Source organism: Astyanax mexicanus, chromosome 8 (assembly GCF_023375975.1).
Source record: "Astyanax mexicanus isolate ESR-SI-001 chromosome 8, AstMex3_surface, whole genome shotgun sequence".
NCBI classification, from domain to species: Eukaryota; Metazoa; Chordata; class Actinopteri; order Characiformes; family Acestrorhamphidae; genus Astyanax; species Astyanax mexicanus.
The window spans coordinates 12,342,272-12,359,222 of NC_064415.1; the positions used below are offsets into that span (position 1 = coordinate 12,342,272).

Genomic DNA, 16,951 nt, shown 5'->3' on the forward strand with positions numbered 1-16,951 from the left:
CAATAAACTAAAAGTGTATTTAATTGTAGTATATTCTTTTAAATACACTATGTTTTACTTTTTAAAAAGTATGGTCAAATGTTACTTTCACACATCTGATGAAAGCATAATATTAATGTGCTTTTAATATATTTTAAGTAAATACATAAATATTTACAGCATACTTTACAGGCATTTCTCAATATGTTTTAAGTATAATTAAGTATGTTTTCTTTTCACCAAGGGGTAAACAGGCATTTAGAGGATTCAGATTGGTTTCATTTATTTAAGTGCTGTTTGGTTTTAACTTCATGCCACATTATCATTATCATTATCTCCTCAGGTAATAGACGAGAGTGGCAATGTAAGAAGTGAATAGGCCCTATATATAACCCTGGTTGTTATGTGCAGGGTTTATAATCTTCCTGTTTTGTTTTACCACTATACTTAATATATATATATATATATATATATATATATATATATATATATATATATATATATATATATATATATATATATATATATATATACCATCTTGTTTATAGTTGTACCTGTATTTGCATTCTATTCTATTCTCAGTCTATTCTCTGTTCCATGGGTCTGACTGACATAGCCAGTATGACACACTATTACATTTGTACCACACACCAGAAGGTTGGGTTGGTTCATGCTCTGGTAACTGCGTAGGTGTCCTGCTGGGTATCCCAGAAGATGCATCCTGGGATTTGAGGAGTGTTGCTGTGCTGGATACAGGTCTTGCACTAAAGACGTTTCTTGGACTTCAGTATACTCCTGTTCTTCTGTCAGCGAGTCTAAACAGTAGGAGCAATACAAGCTTATTGAGTAAAGCAGGAAGTTGAGGGCAGTCAGCACAGTCACCATTACCAACATGCCACGAGGACACAACCCTAGACCCTTCTGGCAGGACTCTGGCGGGTAGATCGGACTCGGATAGAGGTTGTTAAACTTGAACACAGGCCAAGTGATGAGGGCGCTGAAGTACATGACGGTAGCAGATAGGTAGAAGTATTTTTGCCATCTCAGTTGTTCTAGGCCACATAGCATGATATTGATGATGATGCCAAATGAGCAGATGAAGCAAATACAATAAACCGCCATACACCACCTAACGCCGGCCATGTCTGTGTACGACACTGGATTGCTGATGAAGTAGAAGTTGACCCCTGCCACAAAGGTCTGACACACCAGTAGATGGCCTAGTGTAGAGGCCATGTAGCACTTTGACTCCGACCGTGCCATCCAGACCTCAAGCAGGTACGCCAAAGTGGTCATCCACGAGAAAAACGCCGCTGCTATAAGGTGGTTGAGCACGTCGTAGTTATGGTGGTCCTTCAGAAAGCTGTGGGAAAAGGTAATGGAGGCAAAGAGACACAGCAGAGCTGCATAGCTAGAGAAGGTGACTGAGAAGTTGACCCAGAAATCCTTGACATTCTCTGTCAAATCAAATATCTCCACCAGAAAGATCAAAAGAGTGCCAATGAAGCTGAAGGTCCAGCAAAACATACACCATGCCCCGACTCCTCCACCCAATCCTCCTGCATGTGCTACCAGGCCAAATGTCACGCAACTGAACACCAGAGCCAGCAGACGCATCCAATACAGACGGGTCATGGTCTTGCAGAGAAATCCAAGCAAACAGATCTCAGATCAGCCTCTATGGAAGAGGCTTGAAGTGCAGTTCAGTTGATGTCTTGCTGATGTATTGCTGTGCCTTTGTGCTGGAACAAAAATAAGACAAGGAAGTTTTTTAGCTTGTTCAAACACATAGACACAAAGTTAGTCATTGTCAATTTAAAGCTAACACTGTGATAACCCATAACATTAGCACCACTGACAGGTGAACAAATTATTAGACATATAAAGGAATGTTAACCTTCTCTTTAACACCTTCTCAGTGTAACTGGAACTGCCTTATCATGGTTCAAATCATACTTAACCCATCATTATCAGTTTGTGAGGATAAATGATATGTCTTTCAGTTATACTAAGGTAAGATATGGAATTCCACAAGGCTCTATCCCAGGACCGTTTATTATTATTTACATTAAATAAAAGCTCCCACTGGAAAAAGTCATTAGAAAACATGGTGTTCATTTTCTTTGTTATGCAAATGACACGCAGCTCTTCATATCAGCCAAACCTGATGATAGAGTGAGAATTAAGAAAATTGAGGATTGTTTAAAAGATGTGGAATTATGGATGTAGCACAACTTTCTCATATTAAATAGTAATAAAACAGATGTTCTCCTATTAGGCCCCAAAGCTGCTAAAATGAAACTATTAAACTTAATACTAAATCTGGACGACTTCTCAGTCACACCTGGTTCAGCAGCTAAAAATCTTAGCGTTTTCATAGATTCAGATCTAGCATTCACTAAACACATATCTAATGTTAGATATACAGCTTTTCTACACCTCCGTAATATTGCCAAGCTAAGAAATGCCCTATTCCTGCATGACGCAGAAAAAATTAATACATGCCCTCATTACCTCAAGGCTAGATTATTGTAATGTGCAACCGTCAGGATGTGAAGCACTTGCTGAATGTTCAACAATTAATTATTTTCTACAAACTGGTTTCTTAATGGAACTGAAAGTGTTTTTTCTAGGGCATCTCACAACAAAAAAAAAACATTAGCATCTTTTTTTTTTTTTTTTACATATTTTTACATGTGTTAGATGTGTTTAGTTAGCCCAGTAGGAAACTATCAGTGCTGTTTTGAAAACATAAATTTAACTTTAAATTTAATGTTAAATATTAATCAGTATACTGGATATGCTTTCATTTTCTTTTTCAGTATAGTTGGGATTTATTTAAACTGAATATTTTGGTTACGTATTGACGCCTAGCAAAGCTTTCAGTGGCTAATAAGGAAGCCAGTCTGGACAAAGTCCACTCAGTTGCGTCAGAAGTGAAGCTGAGTTTCAATTTCCCAGAAATAGAGAAACACAGCATTAACCTCTTAAACTTGAGAAACTACCAGTGATTTCAGTCTTTTTTCCTTTATTTTTATAATTTAGAGACAACTGAAGCCATTTTCTATTTATTTTACATGTAGTTATGTAATAGAAATCCATAGGGTGTAGTAAAATTCACTGAGCATAAAGAGCTAATAACACTTAATTCACGTCAATGCTTCATTTCTTCATTTCATGTTTTAAATCTCAAACACAGTCAAATCAGCATATTTCTTTATATCATAAAAAAAAAATAGATTATACTTACGCTTTGCTCCAATATGAAACTGCAGGCAAAGTCTTCACATGGTCACTGAAGCTCCTCTGGGATAAAAGTGTTCCGCCTCTTCAAAGCCACTCCCACAACAACTAATAAATAAAGTGCATTTGTGTTTTATTATTTTCTCTCCGCCCATAATAAACTAACCTTTGCTCTTGGTGCTTGTACTGCTAGAATCTAATAATTTCTTTAATGAGATGCAGCCAGAATCAGAGTAGAGACCTGGTTTAAACAGTTTTCTCTGTTATTTCTGTTTTCAAACCAATGCTTAAGTTGCTGGTTTGTTTTCACACACAAGCCGTGGATCAGTTGTGCAGTCGAATGTGTAGATTTATAAACTCTTCAACTGGTTGCTGCTTTTTTTTTTTTGATAAAAACACTTAAATGGTGAGTAACAGCATTTATCACCATGCTGTCAATACCAGCTCTCACTCCACAAAGCTGAGTTTATTACAGTACCTTCACTCCAGTACTGTTAAAGTGTGGGTTTAGTAACCCACAGGATGGGTTTATGGGTATTAACCAATTGCACAACCCCAAAGCCTGAACAAGAAGCGCACCCAGGTCTGGGGAAAAAAGCTAGTGTGTGAACTGTAACACACTGACAAAAAGAATTATCTTCTCATAACAAAAACTTTTGTTTTTTTATTTTCCTACTGACTCATCTTAAAATGTATTGTTGTTTGGACTTCTGTTAAGAACATTTTGCTAAAACAAATATATAATAATCCTTAAAAAGTTTGAAAAGAAGTGTAGCTAAATAAGAAATGTTAATACAAATATTACCCTTATTTCAGAATGTGTGTATTGCTAAATAATTAAGATTTCATAAGTAATTTTGTAGGCTAGACTTAAGTACATCTCGTCGCTGTCCAATGAAAAACAAGTTTACTACATAATTTGAACACACAAACTGTCCCTTACACTGTGTCAAACTTTCTTGATAAATTGACCAATAGAAATTCTCCAAAATGACCTGAAAAAAAAAAAATTTTACATTGACTTCCATTAAAAGCTAAGAAGGTTGTATCTCTCTCCTGTAAAATTGCTGTTTTGGAGTTTTGATCAACATGTTTTTTTTAATGAACAGTGACAATATGTTAATTTACTTTGTAAAACAGAGATATTGTGTTTTTTTTTTGTTTTTTTGTTTTTTAAGAAAACTCAATATATAATCAGGTTGGCCACAATATCAGTATGGTGATACACTGAATACGTCATTGATATTTGGTGTCAAATACCAATATATAATATTTTATGCATAAAAATAATTTTGTTGTAATTTTGTATGTTATGTCACACATTTTGAAAACTGTAAAAATTGTAGTGTATCATAGTTGTGTTCTTCCTATACATTTAAACAGCAACAGATCTGTTTATGGCAGTTTATGGCTATTTTATAACAATAAATCAAGCTAAATTATGCACTTGGTTGTACACTTTTTCATTGGTTGTGGAATTATGTGAAACTGATCAGGTCCAGGTCAACAAATAAACAAATAAATAAATAATCCAATCTGATCTGACGTAAAAATGTGCATATTTATTTACTTAATACCACAGCACACAAAAGGCACACAAGTATAACACCAATTTTTCACAGCTGTTCCTTTGGTACAAAGCACACATATACGTATATATATGTACCTCACACACACATACATTCATATATATGTAATTTTGTCAACTTTCTCTTTGAGATATTTTTTATTAAGGACCCTAATGCAATTTAGTGCCCCCCCCCTAGAAGTTTCAGCAACATCAAATACTATAAAGCACACTTCTGGTGTTGAAGATTCTGATTGCAAAAGTGAAGTTTTTTTAATATAACAGACCCCAAAACTATTTATTTAGGTCCCAACCTGTAGCAGAGTCTGCTTATTGAGCAAAATCTAAAATGCAAATGCAAAAACATACAATACTATTGTAAAGCACACATATAGTACTGAATATATACTGTATATTTATATAAACGTGACAATCACAGATTGCAACAGTAGATCACACAAAGTTTAGACAGATTGTGAAGAGTTTTCTTCTCTCCCATATTTTTTTTAAGATATTCTCCCTAAAATGTTTGCATTATGGTCCATAAAACAAGTGATTTAAAGTGCATCTGGTCTAGAATATGCAAAAGCATCAAATACTGTGGTAAAGCACACTTCTGGGGTTGAAGATATATATAAATGTAACAAAACAATTGCAAAAGTAGATCATGCAAAGTTTAGATGAACTTAGATGGAGATTCTTTCCCAATTCCTTTTTTTTTTTATATAAATTTTGCATTACAGTGCAGGGTACATTTTATTTAGGACCTGGACCAGAGTTTGCGTATTGAGTACCCCTGGTCTAGAATAGGCAGACACATCAAATACTGTATTAAAGCACACATCTGGTGTTGTAGATATACATATAAAAATGTGACAAATGCAGAATGCAAGGATGCACACTTGATAACACATCAGCAATGGCACAAAGGCACACTGGCACAACAGAAGACTGAAGCTACCAGTAGAAAGGCGTGGTAAGCAGCAGTGATAAATACAGGCACATTTCAGCAACATTCAGTTGTTTGACTTTTGCATTTTTGCGAGTCTATGGCTTTAAGTCTTAATTACGTACGTACAAACACTAGCCGGGCGGAGTACGCCAGGTCCGCAAGGTAGATCAGGAAGTTAAGGGCGGTGAGAACGGCGATGGCCACCAGTTTATCCCACCGGCAAAGTTCAGCTGTGGCGTTCCTGCAACTATCTGGTCGCTGAGTGTCACGGCTGTGGTGGCTGTCAAACTTGAACACAGGCCAGATGATGGTTGCTGTGAGGTACATAATAACAGCCAATAAAGCGTAGGCGGAGAGGAAGCGGGGGAACGGGATTGGAAGGCAGCCGGTACACTCCCCGACACACAGCACCACGATAGCCATGGATATGACGAAGCAGATGCAGTACACGGCCAGGCACCACTTGAGCGCAGGGTGACTGTCGTAGGACACAGGGTTGCTGATGAAGAGGAAGATGATGATGGCCACAAAGGTCTCACACACTTTCAGCAGCCCTGGAATGGTAGCCATGTAGCCAGCCACTTCGCCAGGCCGTGCCCGCGCCATGCTCACCTCCACCAGGTAGGCCAGAGTGGCCAGGCAGGAGAAGACAGTGGTGGCGATCCGGTGGTCTCGAGCTTCTCCGTGGCGGACGGAATTTCCTTTGAGGAAGTAGAAGGGGAAGATGATGGAGGCGGAAAGGCACAGCAGTAAGGCATAACAGGAGAAAGTGATGGGAAAGTTGGTCCAGGACACCGGCACTCGAGCCTGCAGGCCCAGCAGCTCCACCGTCAACACGATCAAGGTGCTGATGAAGCTGAACACCCAGCAGAACATGCACCAGTCGTACATGCTGGCACTCGCCGAGGCTCCATGGGCGGCGACGCTGAACGCCACGCACGCGAACAGCAGGGCGGCCACACGCGCCCACAGCAGGCGGGAGGACTGCAGGACCACCAGGGGCATGATGGAAAATCGACGACTAATGGATGTTAATGAGATAACCTTCTAATGTATCCGAGAGCCTGTGCCAGCTGCTAATGTCAGCTTGATGTCTGGAAAGAATACTGCAGTGTTGTGTCTACAGTTCAGCAGAAATATGCATTCCTTTCCGCACTGGTGTAGAAGAGCTCTTGAGTCTCTGGAAGGCTTTCAACCTGCAAGAAAAGAAAGAATATGTGAGATGCAAGATGCAGAAAACATCTAATTGTTAATGCTTACAATTAATCTGAAAACCTTTTAAAGCAGATTATTCATTTTAACATGTTTACAGAGCCTGGTGATTTTTTAGCAGTTTTATTTAATGATTTAAACACAAAATTGCTACTGATGAGTTCAGAATGAAGATTACCTCAGTCTTAAATATTCCAAAGCCAACTGTCAGTGATATTATAACCATTGATGGGAATAATGGCGCTGAAAAAACGCCGTTACTTTTTTCAGTAACAAGTAATCTAACTAATTACTCTGACTGTCACTATAACGTCGTTACCATTTCCGACACCCCATTACTACACGTTACTTTAGCTGCCCAATACATTTTTTTAAGGGGGCGAGTAACACAAAAGTAACGCAATAGTTACTTTTATTGGTAACTAGTTACTTTTACAGTGGAGTAACTCAGTTAGTGACTCAGTTACTTTTTTGGAGAAGTAACTAGTAACTATAACTAATTACTTTTTCAAAGTATCATGCCCAACACTGATTATAACACAGTGGAAGTGAATGAAAACAACAGCAACTTGCTCTGTCAAAGTAAAATAGCATATCAGGGAGTCCATCACTAGAGACCTCCAAACTTCATGTAGCTTCAGATTAGCTCAACATTTACGCCATTTAGCTGACACATTTATCCAAAGTGACTTACAAGGTTATTCCCATTACTGTGGTGGGCCAATGTAGTGTTAGGAGTCTTGCCCAAGGACTCTTATTGGTGTAAAGCAGGATAGTCATCCAGACTGGGAATTGAACCCCAGTGTCCCACATGATAATGTAGCTTACTAGCAGGTAGTGGTGTTATCCACTACGCCACACCAACCACAGCTCAAGAACAGTAGAGTGTAGAGAGCTTCTATGGAATGTGTTTCCATGGCCGAGCAGCTCCATCCTTAACCTTCCATTACCAAGTATAATGTAGGTAAACGGATACTGTTGGCAGTATATGGCACATATATTTGTGTATAAGTGTTTTGTCATATTCTTATCATAAAAAATATCTTGAAATAACATGATATTATTTTACAGAAACATCCCAGAGGTTGCAGATGCTGACTGTGGATCTGTAGAGGGAATTTGTAGAGCAACATGCCACTTGGACATATAAGCCAAGTACTGATGATTATTATAAACCCAAATCACCCTATGGGCCTGAGTTCTTCACTGATGTCATGTCCAAGCAGCACCAGGACATGTATTCAAATTCTAGGGCCCCATCACCCACCCCTAACAACTGTAACAAAGTACATGTTATAGATTTATTAAATACGAGTTTCAGTAATTCATTTTTTTTTTCCCTTAAAGCGTGAAATTAAATCACAAAACAAATCCACTTGTGTTCCAGTCAGAAAAGCCTTGCTACAGATCTAATCTGACTGCGTGGATTAAATAAGGGGAGCAGCTGAAATCTTAAAGCTGTTTTTTTTTCCACCAGGACTGGAATCTCACAAATGTACTAAACACAATTCAACATTAAAACAAATATGTATTTTCAGTCATTATTTTACTGTTCATTTAAAGTTCACAATTCTATTGTGCTTATTTTTAAAGTCTTGTACCGGTATATTTTACAGCTTTGATTTATTGTTTAAAATAAAGCCAATGTATAGGAAAAAGTTTTTAGTTTCAAAAATGCAACTTTGCAAGTTAGATTTGGAGTAAGTTTTCGAGCATTTCTATTGGTCATCACAACATTTAACCCCAGGTTAAACTGTTTTCTTTGTTCTATTCAAATGATTGCTTTTACCTTTATTTTTGAATAAACTATGTTTCAAACTGAGACATGAACTAGAAGCTGCACGCTAAATGCTAAAAGACTGTGAATGGGGCGTTACAGTGTTATATCATGTACACCATGTTATTAGTGTTATTAGTAAGTTGTGTTTTTTTAATTGGAGGTGTATACTTATTGTTTCTATTATTACCCCAATCAATAAAACAACATATTTTAATAAAGACTAGGGGTGTGAATATGGCTCTAAAATAATATCAAGGTATTTCACTGTATTTTCACGATAACAATACTTTTGGCGATATGACAAAACACTGAATTTGAAAAATTATTTAGAATTTTATTATTGCATGCAATATGATATGGCTAACTGAGATATTAAAAGAATAATTTTATCAGATTTTTAACAGAAGTCAATGATGATCCAGAATATGATGATACTAATAATGCACTCCAAATATCTCCATATATCCAGGATTAAAGTAAATAAAAAATAAATGATACTGGACATATATAATCTGTCTCTAGTAGATATATAATGGGAAATGAGAACAGTGTGAATTTTTTTTTTTTTTGCTAAAAACGGCAAAAAGTAGTATCCTGATGTAATAATTAGGGGTGGGTGATATGGCACGATATATCAAGGTATAATATACTTTACATATTCTATTTTTTTTTGGCAATATTATCACGTACGATACGATATGGAACACCCCTAATAAAGACATTAAAGAGTAAATTTGAAGCAGACTGTTTTTAACACATAGTGTACCACACTGTTACAGTTCTGAAACTCCCCACATGAGGGAGGCAGACTTCTGATTGTTCACAGCCTGAACCTTTGAACCCTATGGGAATAACTGCACAGTGCAGTAGAGCTGCTTGTTTCAGTTCTCAGAGTCTGCAAACACATATGTTCACAAGCATGAGCGCACACATAGAAGACTAAAGAAGACTTCCGGACTGAGGAAATAAAACTGCTCAGTATATCATACAGACTGTTCTCATAACCAGAGCAGCGCTTAGTGTAATTCACTCTCTGCCACACCCTACAGTTTAGATAGTTAGATAGATAGATAGATAGATAGATAGATAGATAGATAGATAGATAGATAGATAGATAGATAGATAGATAGATAGATAGATAGATAGATAGATAGATAGATAGATACTTTATTGATCCCCGGGGGGAAATTCTTGAATTCTTGAGTTTACCTCATCTCTTAATTATTTCATGATTTGTGCACATTTCCATATTTCTCCAGATACTCTGAAATATCTTTACAGTGGATCGTAGTGGTGTTCCATATCGTATTGTGCACAATATATAGTGACATATATAGTGATTTGAAAATATTGTAAAGATATTGTGATAATAGCAATCGGTTATTTACTGTGAAGCTTTAATTATATATATATATATATATATATATATATATATATATATATATATATATATATATATAATTAAAGCTTCACAGTAAATAACCGATTGCTATTATCACAATATCTTTACAATATTTTACCATGTGGGAGACTGGGGTTCAATTCCAGGTCTGGGTAAGGCTACATGGCCTTAAAATAGTATCACGATATTTCATGGTATTTTCATGATAAAGTTACTCTTGGCAATATGACAAAATACTGAATTTAAAAAAATATATTTTGGGGCTTCGAGTGGTCCAGAGGACTAAGGTGCTGCCACTGTGATCACGAGATCGCCGGTTTGAATCCTGTTCATGCAACTTGCCATCGGCTACCGAAGCCCTGAGAAACACAATTAGCCTTGCTCTCTCTCTGGGAGGGTAGATGGCACTCTCTCTTGCCTTATCATTCCAAAGGGTGATGTCGATCAGCACAAGGTGTCTGTGAGCTGATGTATTGGAACCGAGTCGCTGCGCTTTCCTCCGAGCGTTAGTGCTGTGATGCTACTCGGCAATGCTGCATTAATAGCAATTTGAAAAGAGGTAAGTCTGACTTCAAATGTATCGGTGAGAGGAGGCATGTGCTAGTCTTCAGTCTCCTAGTGTTGGGGCATCAGTAGTGATAGAGGAGTTCTAATAAGTGGGTTGGGTTAATAGCTGTGTAAATTGTGAGAAAATGGGATAAACATTTGGCCATATTGTTTCTAACATCGGAAATGTACAGTATCAGATATATTAGAAAAATATAGTGTAAATTTTGGCCCAGCCCAGCTCTAGATAAATTAAAAAAATTATATTCTGTCTGACTGAGTGCCCATGTGCCATTCTGCCCTTCCAATAGAAAAGGATCACAAAGGGTGTCATGTCATGCAATACATGCCCTGTTAATTTTTTTTATCCCACCCATCAAACAGCCTGAGTCTGACACTGTGGGTCAATCAGTGTTTTTGAGGGCCAATACAGATCACCAGTCTTTTAATATGATTTCTGATTGCTTTTATCAATTGCTGATACTGACTAGGGGTGGGTAAAGATGCTACATAAACTTTTCCAAAAGAAAAACTTGTCAAGGCATCATCATGTTAGGCTTCTATAATGTTCATTCTGTAGAGTTGAGTGTGTAGCTTAAACATGGAACTGCAGAGTCCTGTTTCTCACAAAGATGCAGTAATCCTTAACTCGCGATCATAAACTGATAATGGTCTGCTGGCACTGTGAGGGGGAGGGTGATGGTGATGATGGTGGTGGTGGTAATGTGATTGCACTGATGCAAGTGATCATCACACATGCAAGAGTGTGAGCTGAGGAAATCCACACAGTCATCTCACTCTGTCACCTCAAATATTTCTGCTGCAAGGCTTATTGCAACATGTTTTCACAGTTTTAATTAACACTCACACCCCAATTCACACATACACTTTTCTTTTAATGTGTTTTTAGACATTGTCTCTTTATACCTTCAGGTCCAAATAATACAAAAATAAAAATAATACAAGCTTTATTTTATTTATCTGTGTAATTCTTAGATTTAATAAGGTTTCCTGGAACCTTGCACTTGTAAAAACTAATATTTGTATTTAGCCAAATCATAAAGTGTTACAACTGTCAAATCAGTAATTAAGCCATTTCAATGCAAAGTAAATAAATAAATAAATAAATATGTAGTAACCATTGGACAACACATGTGGCCCTAAAATAAAACCCAGATATTTTATGTTATTTTTGCAATAATTATATTATTGGCAATATGCCAAAAAGTGAATAAAAAAGATCAAGAATACACTACTGCAACAAATTAATATGAACAATTATTCGGTGATATTATTGCATAGAATATGATACGGCACACCCCTATTTTTTTCTAAGATTCTTTCTAAGTAAACTCTCCTTTTGTTACAACAGCAGAAAAAATGTACTCTGATAGTTTATATGGCTCTGAAATATTATCACAATATTTCAGGTTATTTTTTGCAATAAGGATATTCAAACATATGATGCAAAAGATTTGCCACACACCAACTATTTCTCCTCTTTGGAAGAAATCTGATATTTTCTTTTCCAAGCAATTTATATTTATTCATGCATCAAAATCAATTTACACTAGTAAAAAAATATTTCTGATTCCTTGAAATATAGTTATTCGCTGAAAGGGGTCAAATTATTTCAGTATTTTTCTGTTCATCACAGGAACAGCATAGATCAACGCCTTTTGGTCTAATGTGCTGATGGTACACATCACAACCTGAGAAGTCGACTAAGAGTCAGTGGTTTAAGTCTTGTATTTGTGACTTAATCAGCCGTTTTAGGGCAACTTTCTCTCTCAGAAATTCACACATTTACTGAGACCAACAAACATACTGTTTTAGACCATCTACCAAGTTCACAATAATACTGAAGATGTGTGTGCAGAACTAGGAACTTAGCAGAGAATCAAGACAACTGGTTTGAAGAAAAGGAACAAAAAGAGAGAGAAAATATGTCATAAATACTAATATATGTTAAATAAGTAGGAAAATATAAAGATGCAAAAACATTCGTTTAAATCGAAAGCTGCTTAGCTGCAATATGTGTCTCACTTAGGTTAACTTAATTAAAATAAGAATAAAGATTTTATAGCAAATATTATATATATATATATATATATATATATATATATATATATATATATATATATATATATATATATATATATATGTATATACAGTGCAAACAAGCAAAAACACTTTAATAGTGGAGATAGATGATGCTATTCTGTATAAATGAAAGAATTTTACTTCTCATCAACTCTTGAGTGCAGCATACTGAGAGTGCTCTACTGATGCAGGTTTGAAGATTACATTATGGAGAACGGATGTGGGGAGGAAGTCGAGGTGGGGCAGTTTGTGTGAAGCATGGTTAGCTATAGTGGTAAAGACCATAAGACTGGTTTTAGGGCAAATGTTCATCAGAGATAGTATCAAATTTGCAGTTTTACACTTTGCCTTTAAGATTATCCTCTTCCTAATGGGAAACATCATGTAGCAAATGGTATGGAAAGCATGTGGACAGTCTGAAAAGAACCTAGCACTTGGCTTTAGTGAAGACTACCATAAGGCAAGAAGCCATTTTAGCTCAACATCTCAGTATAATTTAAGATTTCTGTAATGTAATTTTAACTAGTAGAAACTCTCATTTCACATAAGCAGGTGAACATACAGTACCGGTCAAATGTTGCACCTCTTTTTATTCAGTGTGTTTTATTCTTAGGATTGTTTATATTGTAAAATTTAATTGAAGACATTAAAGCTATCTGCACACTCTTGGCATTTTAGTCTCCAGCTCATGCCAAATCACAATCTCAGTTGATCAGGTTTAGATCAGGGGATTGTGGCAGACAAACACTTTTTTTTTACTGTTTACTACTTAATTCCATATGCGTCCTTCAATAGTTTTTGTGTTTTTAATATTAATCTACAATGTAGAAAATAAATTAATAAAAAAAAATTAAGAAAACCATTGAGAGAAAATGTGTGTCCTATATTTGACTAGATATATGTCACCATTGTCATCAATGGATTGATTGGTTTCACTTATTCATTCAAATACCAAAGTTTGTTTGCTGAATATTTAATCATAGCCTAAATGTAAGAAATATCAATATTGAATAAGATAAAGAAGATAGAAGATAAAACGGGAGTCATCTAGTCTATTTTAAATAGCTAAAAGAAACTTATTATAGATAACATTAATTATCTGACATATACACATTCAGACAGTACTATTCTAGCACCTTGTCTTTAATATAAACTCAGACCGACCAGCATCACCACAGATTTAAACATTTTAGCTTTTTAGAGACAACCGTCTGTTTAAAAACGTTATGCTTTAACTTATGCTAAGGGGTGCTGGGACTCCTATTAGGGGTGCTTGAGCCATGTTAAAAAGTGCTAGGGATGCCACTGAAAGACTCCAAATGTTCATTGTCGACTAATTGTCAATCAGTAGCACTTTACAAATAACTGGGGACAGAAACACAATGGAAAAAGAGTATTGGGCACCAACAATTACAACAGCTTACTAAATTACTCACTAAACAGCAGCACTGCTGACTTTTATACTTTTGATCTGCATTTAAATTCTATATTTATCTGTTTCTATCATTTTGAAGCAATAGAGAAAGCTAGAAACAAGAAACAGGAAAACCACAGCAAACAGAAATGAAGGGCATAGCAGAATTAATGATCAACTAATCGAATAACTTAATTGACTAATTGGAAAAATAATTGTCAGATTAGACAACTATAAAATAATCATTAGTTGCAGCTCTAGACACTATGACTCATTAGGAGGATGTGATGTAGAAGCCTGGGTGACAAAGAGGATGTAAAACATGGTTAAATATAGTGTTAAAAATAAGGTACCACTTTAAAATAAGACTTTCTTTATAAAGGGTTTATAAATGGTTTACAATTCGTTTATTAATGGTTACTAATTAGGTTGTAAATGCCTTAAAAATCATTAATAATCAGTTATATCACATACGTAGAAAGGGCAACAGTATAGATTGCTGTGGGTTCACTATTTGGCAAACAACAGGTCATTGTTGCCCTTTCTACGCATGTGTTATAACTGATTATTAATGATTTTTAAGGCATTTACAACCTGATTAGTAACCATTAATAAACTAATTGTAAAGCATTTATAACCCCTTTATAAAGGTAGTCTTATTTTAAAGTGGTACCAAAAATTAACCCTACTGGAGTAATCTTTAATGATGAGCAGATTCTAGTGGTACAGATCATCTGATATAGTATGAAATTTGAAGTTTCACACTTTGCCCCTGAAAGAATCTGCCTCTACATGAGAAACATCATGTGGCAAATGGTGTGGGAGGGGTGTGGATGGTCTTAAAGAGACCTGGAGCTTTGTTTCAATGAAGACCACCACTCCAACTGAGTAAACAAGCGTTTATTCCCAGTGTATGAGATCAGTAGGGGGTGGGGTGGCAGAGTAAAACCGCTAGATAACTGGATAAAAACTACAAAAGTGTCCAAACAAGCTCCATTCAGGGTTCAGACTGAATTCACGTTGCTTTAGCTGGTATGTAAAATGCTTTTATTCGGTTTTACTTCGAAATATGAATGTTTAAAGCAACGGTTATGGTGTTAAACCCGTTTTAACAAAGCCTCTACCTCTTCCTCTCTATCTCTGGTACAAAGGTAAATATCTCTGAAAGCCTCTTTTACCCTGATATACGTTCATAACAGTACAAAACAAATGTTTTCAACCGTTCCGATAATAAAGGCAAGTAGACGTACCTGTTCCTCGTGGTTTACTCCGTTATTTCTCTTTTCCTGGTCTGTCTGTGAGGCGAGGTCTGAGAGTCAGGGCGCTCCCAGATGTTTCCTTCCTCAGCTCCCCGCCCAGCTCTTACCAAATTAGGCGCTGAGCTGAGCTCATACCTCAGCCTTCCGGACCTAATACAGGCCTATATACATCACTGAGACCCACCCAGGCCTGCACACACACATTATACACACACAGGAGAGATTTAACAGCCATTCAGAAAAATGATTCTACAAGAAAAATAGGATGACATTTTTTAAGACCCATATCCTTCTTTTTTATCCATTTTCTGACCTGATCTCTTGATCTAAACACAGAGATGAGCCAACTTCCACCAACTAAAATAATAAGAAAATCCATTACACATTACTTCCTCATAATTAGGTAAATTGCTATCTAATTATTTTGAGATGTTATAATTATTTTTATCTAATTACTAAATCAATTATCTTGAAATACTAAGTCGTCATTTTAAAGTCACTATTTTGAGATACTAATTCCTTATTTTGATATTAAAGTAATTATTCTAAAATACCAAGTCCTTATTTTGACATACTAATCATTATTTTGAAATACTGATTTGTTATTTTGAAATACTATCCTTGTATTTTGAGGTACTAAATCGTTATTTTGAAATAATACGTCCTTATTTTGACATACTAAGTCGCTATTTTGAAATATTATCCCGATATTTTGAGATACTTAAGTTATTACTTTGAGATACTAAGTCATTATTTTAAGATACTAATTCATTATTTTGAGATACTTAGTCATTATTTTGAGATACTAAGTGATTATTTTGAGATACAAAAAGAATCAGTCTGAAAGAATCAGAAAACTGATCTGATAAACATTGACCATGTCCACCCTGTTGAGATTAAATATGCTAATTAAAATTCAAATGTATATTTAATACAGAACAAGGTCACCATGAAAAAATCTGCAACTTCAATTCTCTGAATTTGAGGCTTAATGTGAAAATAAATAAACATCTTTCTACTTTTCCACTTCTCACTCTCACGGACAGAATTCCAGGAAAAATAAAAAGAATAATCTTGATTTTTCTCACCCAGTCTGATGGTAAAATACAACCTACTCATCTAGGATGCATAAATGGAAATGTAAATAATCAAGTAAAGATTCAGCTTTATTTTCGCTAAAATTCTGATAGTGAGGAGTGGAAATTAACCATTTTTTCTTTATTAAATAGGGGAAAAAATAACATTGACGTTTTGCACCCAGTTGTCTATTTTAGAATTTAGACCCAAAATGTAAAAATAAAATGCTTAAAATTCAACTGATGTTACACTGACCCAAGTAGATTTTCGTTTACACCCTGGTGTGCAGCTTACCATGACAAATGCATGTAAGTGAAAATTATACTTTATAAAATGATTAGGTAAATATATGTCAAATATGTCAAATGACCAAAAGAATTAGAAATGTCGGTGTTGTTGTGTAGGGGCGGGGCCACA

The 16,951-nt window shown here is 35.7% G+C and overlaps 2 protein-coding genes across 2 annotated transcripts; both read right to left on the bottom strand.

The window, feature by feature from the left end:
• Window positions 1–512: 512 nt before the first annotated feature.
• On the bottom strand, window positions 513–3,389 carry LOC103028267 (myeloid-associated differentiation marker homolog). Its single transcript, XM_007254615.3, has 2 exons — window positions 3,230–3,389; window positions 513–1,721 (listed from the first exon to the last, which is right to left on the bottom strand). The coding sequence occupies exon 2, from the start codon at window positions 1,612–1,614 to the stop codon at window positions 547–549; it is 1,068 nt and encodes a 355-aa protein (XP_007254677.3). The 5' UTR covers window positions 1,615–1,721; window positions 3,230–3,389; the 3' UTR covers window positions 513–546.
• A 1,375-nt stretch (window positions 3,390–4,764) lies between these two features.
• Window positions 4,765–15,560, bottom strand: LOC103047303 (myeloid-associated differentiation marker homolog). Its single transcript, XM_007254592.4, has 2 exons — window positions 15,449–15,560; window positions 4,765–6,937 (listed from the first exon to the last, which is right to left on the bottom strand). The coding sequence occupies exon 2, from the start codon at window positions 6,744–6,746 to the stop codon at window positions 5,856–5,858; it is 891 nt and encodes a 296-aa protein (XP_007254654.3). The 5' UTR covers window positions 6,747–6,937; window positions 15,449–15,560; the 3' UTR covers window positions 4,765–5,855.
• Window positions 15,561–16,951: the final 1,391 nt, after the last annotated feature.

Excerpts from the sequence above, each read along its gene's own strand:
- LOC103028267 (XM_007254615.3), bottom strand. The coding sequence starts at position 1,614 with ATGACCCGTCTGTATTGGATGCGTCTGCTGGCTCTGGTGTTCAGTTGC.
- LOC103047303 (XM_007254592.4), bottom strand. The coding sequence starts at position 6,746 with ATGCCCCTGGTGGTCCTGCAGTCCTCCCGCCTGCTGTGGGCGCGTGTG.